This window comes from Empidonax traillii, unplaced genomic scaffold, assembly GCF_003031625.1.
Source record: "Empidonax traillii isolate 1590-97213 ecotype Southwest subspecies unplaced genomic scaffold, ASM303162v1 scaffold261:size680923, whole genome shotgun sequence".
NCBI classification, from domain to species: Eukaryota; Metazoa; Chordata; class Aves; order Passeriformes; family Tyrannidae; genus Empidonax; species Empidonax traillii.
In genome coordinates this window covers 358,020-378,091 of record NW_020955454.1, presented here as the reverse complement: position 1 = coordinate 378,091, position 20,072 = coordinate 358,020, and the positions used below count along the sequence as shown (strand labels likewise).

General features: G+C 41.9%; 1 protein-coding gene across 1 annotated transcript in view; it reads left to right on the top strand.

The window, feature by feature from the left end:
• The first annotated feature begins 538 nt into the window (after nucleotides 1–538).
• Nucleotides 539–20,072, top strand: part of TSHZ3 (teashirt zinc finger homeobox 3) — a 63,757-nt gene continuing 44,223 nt past the window's right edge. The window contains exon 1 of the mRNA XM_027889383.1: nucleotides 539–712. Coding sequence (XP_027745184.1) covers nucleotides 673–712 — 40 coding nt within the window. The 5' untranslated portion in view covers nucleotides 539–672. The remainder of the gene's footprint in view (nucleotides 713–20,072) is intronic.

Here is a 20,072-nt window from a genome sequence, read left to right as displayed (position 1 = left end):
GCGGAGGGGGCGCGGCGAGGGGGTCGCCCCGGGCAGCCCCTCGCCCGCCCCCGTGCCCGGTCCGCGGGCGATGCGCGCACAGGGAAGGCGCGGCCCGGGGCGGGCGGCGGCGGTGCCCCGCTCCCCCTCGGCGGAGCAGTTTGAGTGACACCGCGATCATCTCGTTTCCCTTCAAGCTTCGCCTGTTGCCGCCGCCGCCGCTCCAGCGCCGAGCCGGGAGCCGGAGTGGAGAGCGCAGACTGAGGCTCCGCCGGCTCCGGCCAAGAGATCCCCCGTCTTTATGCCGTGATCTCCCAGCCCGGCCAGGCACCGGGGGCGCAGGGCGGGGTGGGGGGGACTGCGGGCTCTCCCCAGCCCTCCCGCCCGCACACCTCTTCGGGGGGCTTCCCCTCCTCCTTCCTCCGGGGCGATTTGTCAAACTTCCCCCCTCTTCTGCCAGCAGCAGCAGCAGCAGCAGCAGGGCTGTCCTCTTCTCTGTGCCGCCTCCTCCTCCGCCGCCGCCGCCTCCTCCTCCTACTCGGCATCGTGTATGCACAGCAACAAAAAATATATCCCCGACCCAGCCCTCGCGCCGAGGCTGGAGCAGCTCACCGGATCTCTGGGGCTGAGGCAACTCTTCCCACCCCCGCGCCCCGGCTGCCCCCCCCCGCCGGCGCCCGCAGGAGCCCAGCAATGCCGAGGAGGAAGCAGCAAGCGCCCCGGCGCGCAGCAGGTACGAGAGCCGCTTCCCTTCCTTCCCTTCCCTCCCTTCCCTCCGCGGCCGCTGGCTTCTCCTCCCGCTTCCCTCGGTCTCTTTCATAACCGGCTCCCGGCGGGCTGAGCCGTCGCTCCGCGCCGTGCTCTTGCCCCGCTGCCCGCCGGTGCCGGGGGCTTTGCTGAGCAACTCTCGAGCTGGAGGCACAGCGCCGGGGCGGGGGGGATTGGGGGTATTTTATTTTATTTTTTTTTTGCTTGAGGTGGGGGCACATGAAAGCCCTTTCCCCACTTCGGTGCCCACTTTGATTTGTTCCTAACTCTGCCATCGCCCGGGCTCGGTTCTGGGGGCAACACGCAGTGAGGGGCAGGCGGGAATGTGCGGGCACACACTGCACGGGCACGTATGGTCGGTGTGACTCCAGGGCTGGGGGAAGCAAGGAGGCGAATTTTGTTCATTTCCAGCCCGTACTTTGGCACCTACTTTGCTTTTCTCCCTCGTAGTCTTCGTTCTTCTATATCCTCTTCCCTCACAGGCAAATGGTTTGTGAAAGCCAGGGAAAATATTCTTTCTAATTCTTTTTTTTTTTTTTTTTTTTTTTAATTCCTGTAAAAAAGAGATAGGCTACGTATAAATTCATGGCACACTGCGAATGAAGTGTCAGGGACAAAGTGATTTGGAAGGTCTGCAGTGTTACTTGAAGATCCAAGCCCAGAACTGGTTCCTTTGCCCAACTTTTATCTTTTTCTCTCCTCCCCTTGTACTGCACTGGAGATGTCTCTGCTGGACAGACAGACCCACCTAGTTGGTCACTTTCTTTGGTAGCCTGTTCTGTTAATCCTATTGATTTCTTATTTATGAGTCCAGATGAGAAGCTGCAAAGTGAACCCAAGATAAAAAAAAAGGAAAAAAGGGTCTGTGTATTGTCAAATGACTGGCGAATGCTTCTTTACATTTTCCTCCATATTTTTTTTTCCTTTTTAGAAATACTTTTCGAGGCGTTGTGCTGGTGAGGTTTTTTGTTTGTTTGGTTTGTTTTTCTTTTGCCAGAAATGTCAACTCCTGTTAAACTTAAGCAGTATTTTTTGGAAAAGCCTAATTGAAAAGAAAACAGCAAAAGAAAAGCCCCACATAATTTTACAGTAATCCTTAGTTGGGGATATGTGGGCTGGAAAAGGTTTCCTTGGCCTGTTGCCATCCTTGATTTGATGTCTGATTGATCGCCTGTCATCTGGCAGCCTTTGATCTATTCATTCCCGATAAACATCAATAAATCACTTGCCATGGTAACGCCAGACTCGGTGACGTCACACGTGGCCTGTCAACTCTCTGTTAGTGCAACTTGAGGGGCTCCTGGCGAGCGGTGCCACCGAGCCACATGGCCCAGGGCTGGCGGAGCTGCAGGCACAGGGCTGGGGCTGCTGAGGGGCAGCTTTGGGGGGCCGGGGTGAAACAGCCCTGAGAGACCCGTGTGGAAGTTTTCCAGGGGCTCTGGCAGCGTTACTGGCAGCGCAGTTGTGGTTGTGCTTAGGACAACTTGGAGCAGGTAGTCCCTGCAGCTTGGTGTAGGGTGTTGTTAGAAAACAGGCGTCCAGAAATGTGACAGTGCTTTCACACACTGCTCTGACAACTTCTGCGAGTGGTGTGGTTTGAATTTAGTAAACAGCAAGGGGCTCGGGCAGTAATACAAATTGTAAGTAACGATGTCCACGTTTCTTTTCTTCTCTTCTCTGACACACGCATGTGTTCAGCTAGTACTTTTGAGACAGAGAAATAGACTTTCCAGCAGTCTTACACCGTATACAAACAGCCAGAAAGTTTGGAAAGTTTCACATTACTGTAGTGATACAATCTAACAAACAATATCATAGCCAAACACTTCATGATAATATTTTGCATTTCTGGCCTGTGTCATCAAATAACCATTTAAAAAAAATAAGAAGGTGAACTTTTCCTAATACTTGGGAAATTCTGTTTTGTAACATGAATTTAGTTCTGTAAAATATGTCTCTTCTATGTACTTGACACAGTCGACTGCTGTATGCTGTGCTCTCTCTAGGCAGGAAGAGAATGTTTCTGCACTAAACACACATTCTGAGGTATCTTTCTGTCCCTGTACCACTCTCTCTCTCCCCCTCCTCTTTCAAGTGAATCATCCATGATATGTGATCTATCTTTCATATTTAGCAGAAGTGTAATCTCTTTAAACTTTTAGCTTTTTGATAGCCACATTAAACATTTAGTATTGTGTATAATTGCTTCCCACTGAGATGCTGTTTTATTGGGCACATTGGAAATGTTACTTTTTCTAATAGCAGTAAAAGCAAAGGCTTTTTTTTTTTAACACCTTAAAAAACAGCTAAGAAATAACAGGTTAGTTAAGAAATATTCATTACAAAAACTTGACTGCAGGACTAATAGGAGATGGAAGAATGGTTTTGCTCTATCAAAATGACCCGTCAAAACGACTTTGTTTCATATTTGATTTAATTGTCTCTCTCCTGACAGGCACATTCATCAATAGCTTAATGGTCAATCAGAAGTTGGCAGAGTGAGTGCTTTCATTCTTTCCCATACACTAGCTTTGGCTTTACTTTATCAAAATGCCTCTGCCTAATGGATATGGGGGATGTAGAATGACTGAAGGGCTACTTATTTGACAAGAGTGAAAAAACAAGAACATTTATGCTGTTGATAAGTGCATGAAGATAAATAAGTGAGCTGTATGAGGCGTTTTATTTTAAGACAGAAGAAACTTACTCTTTTTTTCCCCTTTTTGGCTTGAGAGCTGCGAGTTATAAGGTTCATGACTGCTTTTGTGGCATACTGAGAGTGATGACAAATTGATTGCTTGGTACTGAGAGAGAAAAAAAGGTGGTGGTGGGGGGAGAATTAAAGATGTCTGCTGATTGGTAACTCAGGAAATCCAGTCCCCAGCAACCTTGAGAATACTCGAGAATTTTTTTTTCTCCAAACTGAAAGGTCCGCTCAGCCATAAAAAAAGAAAAGTTGTTTTGCCAGCTTCATTAGTGTTCACCTAATTAGCTGTAAACCTGATGGATTCCTGACAGCTTTAATGATTGGAGATGACAAGCTCCACGCAGTGTCATCCAGCAGAATTAGGTTTGCAGCTAGTTTGATGTAATCAAGTTGATATTACACAGTCCTGGTTGCCTTTAGTTGTGCATTAACTCAATTTTCTGCTGCAGGTGACAAATGGGCTTTGGTACCTGGATAATCATGTCATAGGAATTAGGGCCCTTTTAATGGTCTGGAGTAGAATAACAACAACAAAGAACTCTCAGCAGCACAGAGCTCGCAGACATAACAGACAGGTGCACAAATTCTTTATGTCTAGCCCAAGTGTTAACACCACACTGTGGAAGACTAAAGCTGTCTCTGAGAATCAAGAATCTGTAAAAATGATAATTTCACTTTGTTTGCTTAGAGACTCAGGTGAATATCGTAGATAAATTTGAGAAGAAGATTCAGGGACTGCAATTTTATTCCTCACCTGTTAAAGCGAAAAGATAGTCAGAACTGCTGCTCCAAAGACTTCTGTCATTTAAGCCAGGAGGAAGAAGGTATTTACTAGTTAGAGGCTACTGTCTGGAGAAGCTAAGATACTGTATTAATAGAGGCCAGTCTTGTTCATGCAAACAGTAATTATCTATCCTTAAATTATAGCTTTCACTTGCAGCTCTTTTAGAAACCTATTTAAAAGATCAAGAAAATGTACTCCCTATTGACACAAACAACTTAATACATATTTTGTATACATATCTTCTGGGGAGGGATTGAGAACTAGTGATTTGTTGAAATCTCGTTTACTTTGCTTATTTATTTTAAAATCGAATAAAACAGTAAGACCCAGACAACTGCACAGGTTTTTCAAGCCTCTGGAAAAAACAAACAAACAAACCCGGGCCTAAGGTATTTTTTATTTTCTATATAGTACGCTTTAAACCTTAGAGACTGCTGCCTGCTTTTTAGGCTCTTTACGACTTCTGTGCTTATATTCAAAAGATGCACCTGGTCAGTGTGGACACTGAAATACATGGAATTGATTTCTGAGAGACGTGGAACACTTCCACTTCTCAGGGACTTCAGTGCTCCTGCCAGTTCTCAGCACCTCCAGAGCAGGGCTGGGGGTGCGCCACAGAAAACAGATGCAAGATGGCACGCAGGTTGTGCCGCCAGATTTCCAGGCAGCTCTGACTTCGGGAACTTGAATGCTCTCTTTAATTTATGGAATTGCTTGCAACTACATACATACCCCAAAAGTAAATGTAGCGATAAAGTAGACTACCTATAAAAGGTACTTGCAGTGTCAGCCCTTGGTATGTTATTTGCCTCCAAACCTGCCACATATTTCTCTGTTGGACAGAGATTCTTCCTAGCAGCAAGCTGACAAAATGATTAGTTATGGCTGTCCTCTGCTTTTTTTTATCCTTTTTTTTTTTTTTTCCCCGGCAAAGTGTGAAGGAACAATGCAAAAAAAAAGAAAAAAAAAGAAAAGGGGCATAAATATAAAAAGGCTTGATAGATTCCCTTGAATATCTGCCTGGAAAACAGAATTTTCCAGAATCAGCTGCCATTTCTCCCATTAGCTTGACAGCTGTCAATTAGGGCTTCAGTGCTCTCCTGGGCCACAGTTTATTGCGTGCGGTTGATGTTGTCATTTTGTTCTCGGTTTTGCCTTGAGCACTATCATGAGCAGGAGTGAAATAGTCAATAACTGATGTATCAGCAGTTATTTCTTAAATTGGCTTACAAGTCTGCATTTTTCCTCTTTTTACTAAAGATTGTTTTGTAAAGTGATTAGAATGAATTGTGACTGCTGCAGGGTTATGGGAAATGCAGTGAAGCTAGGGTGAGTTAGCAGGATTAGAGTGGGTCCTTTTTGTCAGCCCTGCTTCCAGGATTAGTGGAAACTGTATAGAAAAGATCACCTTCAGAGTGAAGTGTGGGGTACATTTTTAAGCGTGCTACGTGTACGCTTGTGCAGAAACATATGGTGGTACAGAGTGAATGAAAAGAAATAATTTGCCAGGACGTAAAGTAACCTACGTGTTATCTTTGTGAACAAACCTTGGCACTGCTGGTTCTACGGTGGAGTAATCCATATTTTAATCCAATGTCGTGACTGTTTCCTGGAGAATGCAAGTGCAGATTGTCAAATTTTAACACAGCCCTGTTTTCAAGGTGCTGCTGGTAGATCAGGTATTCAGATGCCTGAAGTGTTGCATTGTCAAGGAGGAGTGTATGTGTGTGTATGGTTATGATACAACACCAAAAATAACACAGTTGCTGAGCAATCGTGTGTTATCTATGAAATACTTCAGCATCATTTACTAAACAATCTACCTCAGGTGTTTTAGTCTGATTTTTTTTTTTTTCTCTTCTCTGTGTGTTTGGTATTTTTTCTTAAATTTAGTTACGCCCAAATTGTGGTTTATCAGCCTTAAGTTAAAAATGAAAGGTGAATACAATATATTGTATTTGGATACAATGATATGGACTGGTACATCCAGACAGATAATATGCAGTTGTAATTAGAGTGAATAGACAGGCATTCATTTTTAAATTCTTTGACACATGCATAAAATAGTCATATAATAAGATAAGATGACAATTTTATGTTAGGTTGATAAAGTGTCCCGATACATGCATTTAAATGTCTGTAAGCCTTTTTTTATCCAGACAGATTAATTCTAGTTTCCAGCATTTGCAGTTAGACATTAAATTAATTTTAAAAATCCCACTAAACAATAGATGCGTTGCTTTTTTTTGTGTGTGTGTGTGTCATTACCTAAAGCAGGAGCATTGAAAAAATTTGTGCAATTGATTTTTCTTGATTTCAACATTAAAAAAAAGAAAAAAAAGAGGCACGAAAATTGGCTCAATGAATTCAAAGCATGGTCCATAAGAGATTGTATTGTAGTTTTCTTAAGTATAATAATGCGGAATAGAACATTGTCAGGGCTTGAAATTGTTTGTTACCATTTTCTTACAAAGAACTGAAAGAGTTGAAATGAGTAGAGCTTAATTTCAGAGACTGCTAGATCCATCCTACTGCATTTGCCTGATTTTGCGCCTGAAAGATATTTTGGTCATCTCAGCAGAGAGCCAATCTGCAGAATTTAAACACTTCTCATTGCAGGCATCAACTTTAAGATATTTCTCAGAAAATGTTCAAAGGGGATTTTTTCCCCCGGGGGCGGAGGGAGAGTGGGGAAAGAGTTACCAGAGGATCATAAAATATCTGAAAGCTCTTTGCCAATGCCATTACCTGGCCTCTTCGGGCAGCGAAGGGGCAACTCTTCAAGAATAATCTAAGTTCATATTTTAGACTTAATTATAAATTATTAATTAACTGTGTCAGGACACATGTTATTAATTATGACTCTCTTTTCTTCATTCAGAGCAGCTGTTGGGAATCGCATAAGTTGACTGTATTTGTTGGTGTGGGAGTTTACCAAGTGAAGAGCCCTCCATGCCCAGCCTGCTTTACCTCCAGCTCCCATCCCCTTCCTCCTGGGCGCCGCTGCCGGGCGGATAAGCCTGGCGGCGCTTGGGATTGGAGCAAGTTTTGCGCTCAGAATTAGCGAACATTGTTCCTGAGGTGGTTTTTAGGTCCTGTCCGTAAATAATTCCTGTTTTAGCGAGCCTGTGTGGTGGTAGGGAGGTGGGAAGGGCAGCGGCCAAGCCTGAGCGAGGGGGAAGCCAGGCAGTTTCCGTGCCCTTCCGCCAAACTCCCGCCAAACTTCACACATTGTCTTAGAGGAGGGAGCTGTTTCATTATTCGTTTGGAATGATCCAAATTCATTTACTTTTGATATTTCCATCATTAAATTGAGCCCTCTGTTTCAGTTTCTTATGTGTTCTTTGCGGAATGCATGTTGCATAAAATAGGCAATTTTTAATGAACAATTTAATGTAAATGGGTTCTGAATTTAAATTAATATTAATGAAGCTTTGAGTGAATTTATTTTGCATACGTAAAGGCTTGTAACTCTTTCACCCATACACTCTTGTCTTTATGTACTAACACATTGGTTAGGTGAATTGGCTAGTTTCCATATTTTGTGACTAAAAAACTTTAATGGATTTTACATGGATATTTGTTCTAGTGCAGCTTTATGCAGGTTAGTATCGCTATTAAAAATGTATCTGCCTTGATATTCAGATTTTTGTAGTTAACATTTTACTGTGTTACGCCACCGTTTCTGTACATTTCTTTCTACTTTGGTTTCGCCTTTATGCTTAAAGAAAAAATTATTCCAACAATAGTAACCACAGTCAAGATGTTTTCTTTCTTTGGCTTACCTCTAATGCATTATGTATTTAGGAATGATGGGATGTTCTATAATTAATTCTGTTAGATGTAATTGCTATAATCACTTTGATGCTACACATAATAAAAGTAATATGGTAAGCATATGAAAAAAATATAAACACCTTATTGTAACAGTTTCTGTAAAATTCTTTGAAAAATCTTGTTTGGAGCGGAACCTCCGCTTCCGTATTTTGTCAGAGCTAAGATTATTTTTTTTTTTTAAAGTGCATTAGTTAGTAAATGAATTAATTTTAAATATTGAAAAGATTTTGACTGGCAGGTTGTCTTGTATGTGCACACGTATATCCCTGTCTCTGTGCGCTATTAAGGATGTAGTTCATTAAGAGTGAGACATAAATATCACTGTGTATCCCATGAAATAAGAGACAAATATATACATTATATCGAAGTCCAGGACATAGGAAATAACACAGCAATGGTATTGTGGAGTAGAAAGCTTCTTTGTAGCGCAAAATTATGGGAAATATAAAATGTATGAAGGGTAGGATGTAACTAGAGAGGGAGTTTTTCAGGCATGGTCCCAAGTGAGAAAAAGACTATAGAAGGTGATGTCCCTCCCCCTACCTTTTTTTTTTTTTTTTTTTTTTTTTTTAACAAGTAGCTTTGAGTTATTGTTTGCAAACACAGTTTTTGATAGAGAGGAAATGGAAAAAATATGTGCCATGGGTTAAGCTGTGTAGCTGATATCCTTGATTCTGTAACAAAAAATGTTAATACGGCCATAGCTCTTAATTAGTTGCACACCGTACTTAATGCTGCAAAGGTCACTTGGTTTTATGGTCCAGCTTCGCCCATGAATTTGTATGTTTCCCCCCAAATTTGTATTTCTCTGTCATGTATTTTCTAGGCAATTGAGTGTGCAAATCGTGGTTAAAATGCAAGCTAGGAACAAGATTAGAAAAATACATTCAGTGTGGACAAAGAAGAAGGTTTGAGTTTTGTTTTTGGTTTTTTTGTTTTGCGAGGTTTTTTTTTTTTTGTTAATGTTATTTTCAAATAATGCACAGCCTTTGCGTGGCGAGCAGCAGTATTACATTTAACTTCTGTAAGCTGAACAAACAAACCCTGACCAACCTCTCGCTGGATTGTTCTGGGGAAGAACAGAACAGGGTGCTGTTTCTGAGTGTCTCTGGGACTGGGCTCGCTGCCGGCAGCCCTTTCCCTGCTAGGTCAAGCCTGTTGCTGGAGGGCCAGATCTCAGCAGGGGCCTCCAGGAGGCTTGGCGAGGCTGCTTCAGACTGGCAGCCATCAGTCATCCATCTGTGACACAGAGTCTGTTTTTGATGGCAGGGATGATAAAAGGCCTGGGAACTGTATAGGCCCTTGTAATCAGGGCCAGTGCTGACATCCTTCTCAACTTTGACAGCTTCTTCCTTTTCTCTCTTCACCGCCAAGACTGTCTCAACTGGATTTTTTTTTTCCTCTCTCTTGTTTCATGTACTTGATCAGTCTCAGATGCTGGGAATTATTTTTTTCTGGAGGGAGGGGGAGTGTTTCTTTTAGTTTGTGGGTTGGGCAGGTGTGAGAGGAAGTCTGTTTTTTTTTTTTTTTTTTTTTGTACTGTAGGCCTGTTGCTAATTAATGTTCCTCCATAAGATTCTGTCGGAGTTGAGTAATGTTTTTGATCTTTATGCCTGATAACTGCATACTTAATGAGATTTCAAAGCTGTGAGTGCAGCTCCCTACAATTATTGACAGATGCCTTTTCTTTGCCATTGGGTTCAGCTTCATAAATCCTCCTGCAGTAATGAGGTTCAGAAGTGCCACCCTGCCAGTGAGCTAATGAAAGAGGGGGGGAGGGAGGGAACAGCTCATGCCTGCCTGACACATTTTTTTCCTTTAAAATTTACTATGCAGATGTCAAGCTGTGGGACGATTACTTCAAACATGCTAATTTTTATCTTGCTTTTGTGTCAAGCCTGCATGCCATTTTCCCCCCCCAATAATAAATAAAAATAGAAACCTCAACCTATTTAAATTTTATCATGGATCATAACTATTGAAGACTTTGATATATGTGTGTTCTTTTGCAGTTTCCAGTCAGTGGAGCAGTTTTTTGAAATCCGAAGGGCAGAGGGAGGATAAAATAAAAAAAAAAAAGGGGGGGGGGGGAAAGAAAAAAAAAAAAAAGGCAGCAAGCTTCCTCAGCCGCACGTCAGCCTGCCCTGTCCGTGCACTTGAAACATCGGAGATTTCATTTTAGAGTTCTGAAACTAAATCCTGGTGGAGAATAGCCGCACCATGCCAAACAGTCGATTTCCTTTTCAGCAGAGCCATACATCACTGACCCACCCTTCCCTCCCGACAGAATGACATGTGTCATTTATCACCGGGCCCTGCCAGAGCGCGGGGGGTGTGCGGGGGCAGCTCCCGCTCCAGCACTGCTGGATGTGTTCACCGGCCGGCCGGGGAGAGGGACGGGAGGGCCCGGGTGTGCTGGGGGCACTGCCAGAGTGACTGAGGAGGTTATGTGCTTTCATATTATCTGCTAAGTCGCCTTGTTCAGCCCCCTGAAGATTTTTCCCCTCCTGTTTTCTTTCTCTCTCGCTCTCCTTTTATTTCCTTCCTTTTTTTTTTTTTTTTTTTTCCCTCCCTTTTTTTTTTTTAAGTTTGGCAGTTGGGACAAACTGGCTGACACGTATCATTCAAGCAGCACCAGCTTGCTGGGGGTTGTGTAAATGAATCTGGGAGCTCTTGGTTTCACATGATTCAAACGTGCATTATTGAAGATGGATGTTCCTTAAAAAAAGATTGATGATGGATATCAGGCTTATAGTGCCATTTATCATTTTGAATATTATTTAGACTTGCCGTGTAAAGCTGTAACTTGAGAGTTGGATGAGCTGGGACAGAATGGAGGCCTCGGTGTGCACGTTGTGATTGATGGCTTTGCTTTCTCATTGTTTGTTACCAGATACTCGCCGGTCATTACAGGAGTGCCTTACAATTGTTTTAGGGGCTGGATTTCCGTGTGTGGATCTGTGTGTTTTTGTACAACAGGGAGAGGGACGGGCAGAGGCAGAGTTAAGTTTTTAGTGAGAGCATTTCAGTAATTGTAAAGAATGTAGACAAAGCCGTGGCCCATGCAAGGATACAGGCAGTCTTTTGCATGAATACAGAGACTTGCTGTGTGTAACACTAAAATATAAGCAGGACTGTAGCTGATCCAGCGTAACATTGTCAGGCATTGCCACTTACAGTACAAAATTGTGCTTGTGAACAGATTACTACACTCCAGCTTCCTTTTGCTAACAAGATGCCCTTTTTTTTTGGGTCCCATAATGGCAAAGAAAACAAAGTTCTAGGACATAACTATTTCAGTGTTTACATATTTCTTTTCCTCCCATCCTCTTCACTCAGGGTTTTGAATCTTTGAGTCTTAGTGTTTGCTCCCAGGTGTCCAGGATGCTCCAGGAGGGTGGATAGCCTGGTTGTATAAGTGGTGAGGGCAATCCTTTCCCTCTTCAAAGCACTTTTGATGGAACCAGGACACCCCCACCTGCTGGAAGAATTAAGGAAACAGCTTTTTTTATAGGCAATTAGCTGATTCCTTTGAAGCACAGGCAGGGATTTTCAGGAGACAGACACTCCAACAATGGAGCAGCTTCAGCAAGAGGCAGTGCCAAAACTTCAGGTGTTGGGGTGTTTGTGCATAAGCATCTCCAGGCAAGTGCGATACCCAGCCCGGTTAAACTTGTTCTGAGTTGACAAACTATTGACTGTTCCTTGCCTGGCACATTGTACAAAAGTCAAGTGATTGACAGGAAGGGTAGGTAAAATTAGACAAGAATGGCTTTGCTGGATCAGTCTTGAATTTACACAGGTACATCATTTTTTCTAAACACTGCTTGTCACAACAACTTTTTCTTTGATTGCGGGATGCCTTCCTAGGCAGTGAGAATTACAGCAAGCTTTAATAAACAGTGTACAGCATTTAAGTTAAAACAGCAGTAAAGTAAATTTTTAAGTAAATTTTTAAGTAAAGCCAGCAGTGACTTTATATGAGTTTTTTTAGAAATTTAGTTTTTCAGAAATCTAGTCTGTTATTCTTTCTACAAATTCACTTCCGTTTACTTTTCGTAAACTCAGTGGTCAAAAGTAAATAGAATTCAAGTTTATACACTTCATTCAAGTCCAACCATGTGAAAAACTCTAAAAACACATAATATTTTCCATAAAACCTTCAACAGTAGAAGGTAAAACTTTGCTCTCCTACCCCTGCACTTGTGTAACACAGTAGGTAATTGAAGTACAAGTGCCAATTTGCTGGAACAATTGTAAACACACCTTGATACAAATGGCATCATTGCATTCTTACTGATTAGAAAACTTTGCTATTAATAGACACAAAGTCCATTTCAGGTGTAATTGGTAAGGAGCTGAGTGCACTCATGGGAAGAAACCTTGTTTTGTTTTTTGTTCGCTTTTATTCTTATCCCTTTTTTCAGTTTTATAGCTGGAGACATGATTTATTGCAGCCATCCATCTTTGGGGCTCATCCATCACATCCTGGTTGCTAGGCAATCATGGCAGCAGCTGTTTGCTTTGAATCAGACAGAAAAGTTGTCAATCATCAAAGGCAGGTGAATAGCATTAGAAACACGCTATTGTCAGACGGAATAATTAATCAAAGAGAGAAAAGATAATTAAAAAGATATGACCCTTGCAAGTACTTGCTCTGGGTTGCCTGGAAAAAAGAAAAACTGCCTGGTCTTTTCTAGACACTTAAGCAGCTGAGGGCTGATAAAATATGCACTCTGCAGTGCATAGTTTTTAATTAATTGAAAAAGGTTCAACATTCAAAGACGATGCTGGAGAAAAGTCTGATTATGAGCATAAGTAATATTTATTGTTTGCATGAAAGGCTTGACATGGAGTTCTAACTTTCTGTCACAAATCTCCTGCATGCTTGCACTAAGCCTCTTTCAGCTCCACTATCTTCCTTGGCAGTTACCAGAGTGTGCAGTTAGTCTGTCCAAGCAGGGTCCTGTGGCTTTCATCCAGCCTTTTCATCCCAGGCCACCTTTTCAGTGTATTGTCTTGTTTGCCATCCTGTACAGAGCTATCGGAGCTGCACGAGCTCTGCCATCAGCAGGGCAGGCAAAGAAAGCTCCATGAGTCGCAGCGTTGCTCTGTGCTTGTACAGGAAAGGTGTGGAGGCAGTACCTATCTCATTTCCAATCAGCCTGTGGAATAACAGGCTCTTCTGAGCTGATTCCTGAACTGGATTTTTTGGAATTGTGTGCTGGAGTGATAAAAAGGCCACTACAAAGACCGGTTTCCAACTCCTCCGAGTTTGGATACCCTGGTAGTAGGTGCAGCAGGGCATGCCCAGCACGAGAAGTGCAGGAATGCCCTTCTGGGCAGCGCAGCCTTTACCAGTGGTTGCAAAGTAGCTGGGCAGAGCTCGTACTGCACCAACCTGCCAGCCAAGACTGGTGTGAGGGGACCTGGGTGTCTGAGCCCGCTGGGCAAAGTACTCATATAGTCCAAAAAACCCCAGCTTCGATGTTTGTTCATGCTTAGAAGATATATCTGTGGATATACCGATCACAGGAGAACACAAGTGTGATGACTGCATTAGTAGAGTTTCTTTTTTAAAAAAAATATTTTGTAAGTAGTGATGCAGAGGTGCCTGCCACACTCCCCCTTTGGATTTTTTTCATTTTTGATTTCATACTTCCTTTACCCTGTTTTTGTGCCGTCAGAAGAACAAACCCACTACTTGTAATATCAAAATGAGATATTAGTGTTGATTATCAGCAAGGCTTGCAAGGATACATGCTGTGAAATACTGGGAATTTAAATTGCAGAATGAAAATCATACACACCCCACCCCTTTCACACTGGCTGATACCTTGGAGTGATTTTTGCACAGTTCTTTGCAGCAGTGTGTCAGAAGCAGCTCCTCTGCTAATTGTGTGTAGCCTGTATCACATTTTCTGCTCTCACACTCTGTTTCACTTGTAATCATTCCAGTATTTATTTAGAGGAGGAGAGAACACAGCTAAGAAGGAAACGGGGTACCATCTGAGTGCTGGGTATGACACATCTGCTGCATAGAGCTATTCTTCCAGCACTGGGAGCAGGAAGCTCAGGCTGCAGCTAACTTGGATGACTTGGAGAAATCTGTATCCTCAAGTAACATTTCATATTAGTGATTCCTCAGAACGTCATGTTCATCAAAGTTTGTGTGAGAAATTAAAAAAAAAAGCCTCTCTAAAAGCATAGTTCTGCATATTAGCATTAGCTTTAGCAATATCCTCTGTACACTGTGTGACCAAAGTCAGCATCCCCCTTGGCTAATAGCCCAGCACTTTTATGTAAAGTTAGGATGTTGTCTAGAGTTGCTAATGTATATTTTTTTAGTTGGACTAACTTATTTTTTCTTCTATATGTGATAATTCACTCTGACATATGACTGGCATCTTTTGTCATAGGTGTGTGGCTCCTGTGACTGTGCAGGGGAAATGAGGGGGTGTATGTAAAGGAATGCTGTGCTTTCTCTAGCACGTTTCTGTGTGCTAAATAAATGTGGGATAGCCATGCCTGCACGGGAAGTGACATGTTTATGGCTATAGAGCTCTCTCCTCCTTTGCTGGGAAGTGAATTTGTCTCCTTTTCACCTATCAACACCTCTGATACCTTTTCAAGTATTTGCTGTATTTCAGATCTGCTGATCACTGTTTTATTTACTGGTAGGGGAACTGTGTCAGTAGTTCCCTAATGGAGGGATATATAGTGCTGACATCAAGCAAATGTTGGCTAAGAGACATATGGATAGATGGTTGTATGTTGGAATATAGGCAGCTATTGTTAGTCTGATAGTGATTTTTTTAGCAGATTATAGATGAAAGTTCCCTGTGATAATGTCTCCTTCTGCTAGTCAAATTGGAGTGCATCTTTTGCCTCTGATTTTTCCCAGTCTCTGTTCCATGAATGGTATTAAGAGAAGACAGAATAGCTATTCCCCATTTACAATATTTATTGATTCAGGGGTGGAAGAAGTTGGACTCTATGAAAGGATTTTTCTGTCCTAGGCCCTTCTTCATCCTTCCCCGAGTACAGGTTGCTTTTGCACTTGTATAAAGAAAACTGTTTAGGAAGTTGAAATACCTTGGTACTGAGCGTGCTAAAGCTGGATTGCCTTTTTGTTCATATGAAGTGAAAAATGGACAGAATATGTCAAACATTAGCACCGGCACAGATAGTAAACTGTTTTGCTTTAACTGGTGGAAGAATGTGCAAAGGGAGCTTAAAATAAACAGTCAAATAATAATCAGGCATTTGCCAGTGTTTAACTCGCTGTGTTAAGTAGATGTAGTATCTCAGTAGGAACCACTGAGTTACATGGTACATGTATACTGAGAAAAGTACCTTGAGGAAATATATGGAATGTGTTGGCTGAACTATGTCCTGCGCTTGCCTGAACTGAGTAAGTGTGCAGTGCTTCCCCCCACCCTGGCAAATACCCCTGCCTAGTCCAGGCTCTTACACCGCAGCTCTCTGATGGACACTGCTCAGCTCTGCCCTTGCTGCACCAGATCCAGGGTATTTCCCGCTGGCTTTAGAGTGAGCTATGTTCTTAAAGGATGGAGAATATGTGTTTTCTTCTGAAGATTTCAGAGATGAGGGAGACTTTTTATTCCACATTTTTAAGGTTAGTTGTCCTTTTTATTCCTTTCAGTGTCGCCTGCTGTTGCATCTTTTATATGCATGGTGATTTTAGGGTTTCGGTCCTACGAGCCTGTGCAGCGAAACAGAAATATTTCTTATCTCCAGTTTTCAGTTTGTCAGCAGTGTGCTTAAGAAAAGTCTTCTGCACACTAAAACGCCAAAGCTTGGAAGTTGTTGTCCTGGTGTTCTCTAAGTCACCGTCCTTTGGTGTCCAAGCCACACTGCAGTGAAATGCATAACATACATTTGTATGTACTTAATTATATGTTGTAAAGTATGAAAACACCTTGTTTTATTCAGTATATTTTCTAGGATACCTCTTCAGAAATGACTGGGGTAAAAGACAATGGTTTGACTGTCATAGGTGCAAGATGACTAACTCGTGTCACCTGATAATCCAGGGATAGAGCCAGATGACCTTGGAGATAGGGAATCATCAGATAAAAACCATCAGGTGGGGTACTCCCTTCACTCTAATGCCTGGGGTAATTGTGTGGGAAGGAGCAGGGATGGAAATGCCTCGAGGAGAAGGAAGGGCTAGTGCCATGCAGAAGAAAAGACGGGTAGGGGGAGATCTGAACTGTTGTATGGTTCCCAAAATAGAAATAGCTGAACTCATGTGTTGCTCTTATTCACTTACCTTCCAAATCTCATATACACTGTGCTGTTGCTTTAGAGTTAAATGTGTGCTTTCTTCTCTGATACCCTGAAATCCTCTTGCAATTGCTGTATTAATTTAGTTAGTTTGGGCATAAGAGTACAATTCTGGTAACCACCTTGACCTGGTGAGTAAAAAGGAGAGACATGAACTTGATGGGCTGACTAGGTTGGACTTGTTGCAAATTTTATTGAAAGAATATTTGAAAAGTAGAAGGTAGAACTTGAGACAGCAACTGTGTGAGTGGTTTTTTTATATGCTGAAATGTATCATTTACCCAGGATACCTTGTCTTCCTTTGTTTTTGCTCTGGGCCTGCAATAAAATGCTTCCTATCTATATTAGTTAGCAAATAGTCCGATGTAATATATGAGAATAGTGGTGCATTATTTCCTCATGCTTATATGTTTTCTGTATAAAATATTCTAGTAGCAGTGAAATCTTGCTGTGTGATTGCATTTCATTTGGAGATGGTTAGTTGAATAAGCAGGAAGACAAGTAAGCAGTAAGCTGAATGAAGGGAAAAGAAATAAAATTCTAGAGCACATTCTTGTTGTAGGAGTGTGCAACACAAAACTGTGTGACTCAAATGCTCAATCTGGTCTTCATGATTAAGCAATAAACAAATTACAAAACAAAGTTATCGTCCTTTAGAAACTTGTGCTCAGTCGTGAAAAAGAAAAATATTTACCATTTCTCGAAGGAAAACATCTTTTGTTACTTGACGTTCACTGGTTGTGTTTTTTAGTTAACAAAAATGTGTGTTTGCGCTAGGGTAGAATTAAAAACTTTTTTTTATAGACGCTGCAGACATTTTGTAAAGTTGATTTATGGAATGTTGATAAAAGGAAAAGAAACAGTTAAAATTTGTGATGTTGTGCTTTGTTGTAAGGACTGGGAGATAAAGTGTAAGTGTATGGGAAGTAGTTTGCTTACTTTGTCTAAGTAGAAATGTTTTGGTGTGTTGCATGTTTGTGTCATACCCGATGTAATGGGGTGTTAATCCAGGAGTGGGTCTCCTCAGCACCTGTACTGCAAACACACAATAATACTAACACTCTGGAGGCCCCCAGATTTTGCTGTTAAATCCAGCAGATGTCCCTGAGTGGTTTTTTGTGTGTGTAAAAACGGAGCATGTAATAATTATTGAAGTGTGTCAGATCACTGATGTGCACTCTACTTTCCAGACAAGACTCCTCCCCCCCACAAAAAAAAAAAAAAAACCAAAACACCTTTAAAATGGCAATTTCTTAACCTAAGGAATTTGCATTGTTTTAATTGGGATTTTGGTAATATTCAATGTGGGACGTACTCAATGGAGAAGGGAGGTGTTTGAGTCTTTGTTGTGTCTACAACTATTGCTTATGTGGGTACAACCAGTGCCAGTTTCCAGTGGGATTAAGGAGCTGAGGACTAGACAGGAAGTCAGTCTTTCCAGGGATGTATTTATCAGAGCATGAAAGGGGCTGTGAGCTCCTCCTCAGCTCCTGGTGTGTAGCCTGGCAGGTGGCACTGCTCTGGTCCTGCACAAGCCTCTTGCCCACACATAATTCCATGTGGGGAAGAACTTTCAGCTGGATCTCACAGGCCTGTGTGTGATGGACCATATCTGAGAATGGTTTAGCTGAAGCTGAGTCCCCGTAAGCCTGTCCCCTTACATACAACAGCAGCTGAACATTGACTGGTGAGATGGTCAAGCCATGGGGTAAAAATGAACTCAAACGGTACAGCTTGCAGAGCTTCAGTTCCTCTCCTGAGCCTGCTTTCACATTGCAGGTAGGACATAAATGTGGAGGGAAGCTCCAAGAGGCTGTCCAGTCCTTCTCCAGGTCTGCTTATACAGCTGTGCCCTTCCTGGCAGCCTTGCATGGAATCCCAGCACTTGCCAGGCAGTATCTCCCACTGTCCTTGCTCCAGGTGGATGTTAGCCTGACCTGCAGAGTTTCTTGATGCACTTTCCTGTATCCTACAGACTGATTTAATTGTCAATAGCTTGAAACAAAGGTTTGGAGCAGTCTGTACTGCTGTGGAGTGTCCTTTGGAGTAAGCCGTGGGGCACGATGCTCCCAAAATTTGTTCCTGTTCAGTCCAAAGCCCACTGAACTCAAATGTAATTCAGCTCTGTTGACTTTACTGGGTTTTACACCAAGATCTGTAGTGCCAGTTTAAGAAACAGAATTTCACCTGTGTTACCTGATAACCAATGTGCTTCTGCTCCCTCCTGTTGATGCAGTGCAGACACAGACAGATTCTGATAGACGGTTCTTGGCTGGGTTCTCATCTTGCCAAGTAATTCACTTTTGTGCTTAAGAACCTGTAAGATTTGGGAGTAGATGCTAAGCGGTTGTTTTTCCTAAGAGGGGTGTAATGTAATACTAATTACAACCAGGAATGGACATCTTGTTTGATTTAATCAGGTGGAATATTTTAAAGTGTTTGAAATAATTATACAATTATTAACATGATGCCAAGAAACTTTTGTTAATATTCAGAGTAGTATTAAGTTATAAATAGATGATATTATCGAGTCAAGTGTCTGTATTGATAGGTAACAGAATTGTGTAAACTTGGCAGTTGATTCTATTATAGAAACACACTCTTTATCCTTACTCTTTTAGTGCAAAATTACATCTCGTTATGGGTAATATGTCATGTCTCCCTAAAAATGTGATCTTGATTTTCATCCCATGATGATACTTTATTCAATAAATCAAAATCTTCCTCAGCAGTTAGCAACCAACTTATTTAATGGCTATGTCTGAAATGTTGATACAGGGAATTTAGCAGTTAACAGTGTTTATACATTCCAGAAGCATTAACAGGTTAGGTTATACTGGAATTCAGTAAATATCCCTGAAACGTGTGGGAGATCTCTACACTATGCAGCGTCTCAGCAATCGGCCGCCAGACATCCCGTGAAATACCAAATGTAATAATAAAGTTTATAGTGATGATATTGTCAGGAGGCACACATCGTCCATTATCACCGAAAACAGGGGGAGCAAGGCCCGATGCCTGATGTTTAGACTGTGGCAGTAGAACACCACAGATGTCCTTATCTCCTGGAGATAGTTTTGTACTGAATCAGTGGGTTTTACACATTCTTGTGTACGAAAAAAATGCTCTTCACCTTCTGAGTATTTCTGAAGAAAATAAAAGGAGGATAGTTTTTATATGTGTCAAGGTTGTTTCCCACTTCTACAATCGAAGTTCAGCAAAATATCCTGAGTAAATCTGTAATTTTCCCAGTAGCTTTTTCCCTTTGGCTGCTGGTTTTCCGTTATTGCTGTCTAAAATGGACCTTCTGCTAAAATCAGTAAAAAAAGCCATTTACTAGCTACAGTCTGCATGCTCATAGACAGTCATGTGCTGGCTGCATTGTACCTGATGTATTTAGCAGCTGTGGGGTGGGTAACCCCAAAGCAAGCCAGGACTCCTTAAAACTACTACAATTTTTTTGTCTCTGTGCAGATAGATGACATTTTCTCAAAAGGCATCCTCAACAGAGTTTTTTACTTCTGTTCCTTATGGCAAAACATGGCAAACAAAGACAGAACATAAATTACAGCTGCAGTCCTGAAGTTTGAAGTTGCATTTTAGCTGCACTACATGGGGTATTACTATTATAATTACTATCTTTTGGTGCTTGTATGTAAGTAAATTACATTAAAAGTAAAATCTAGG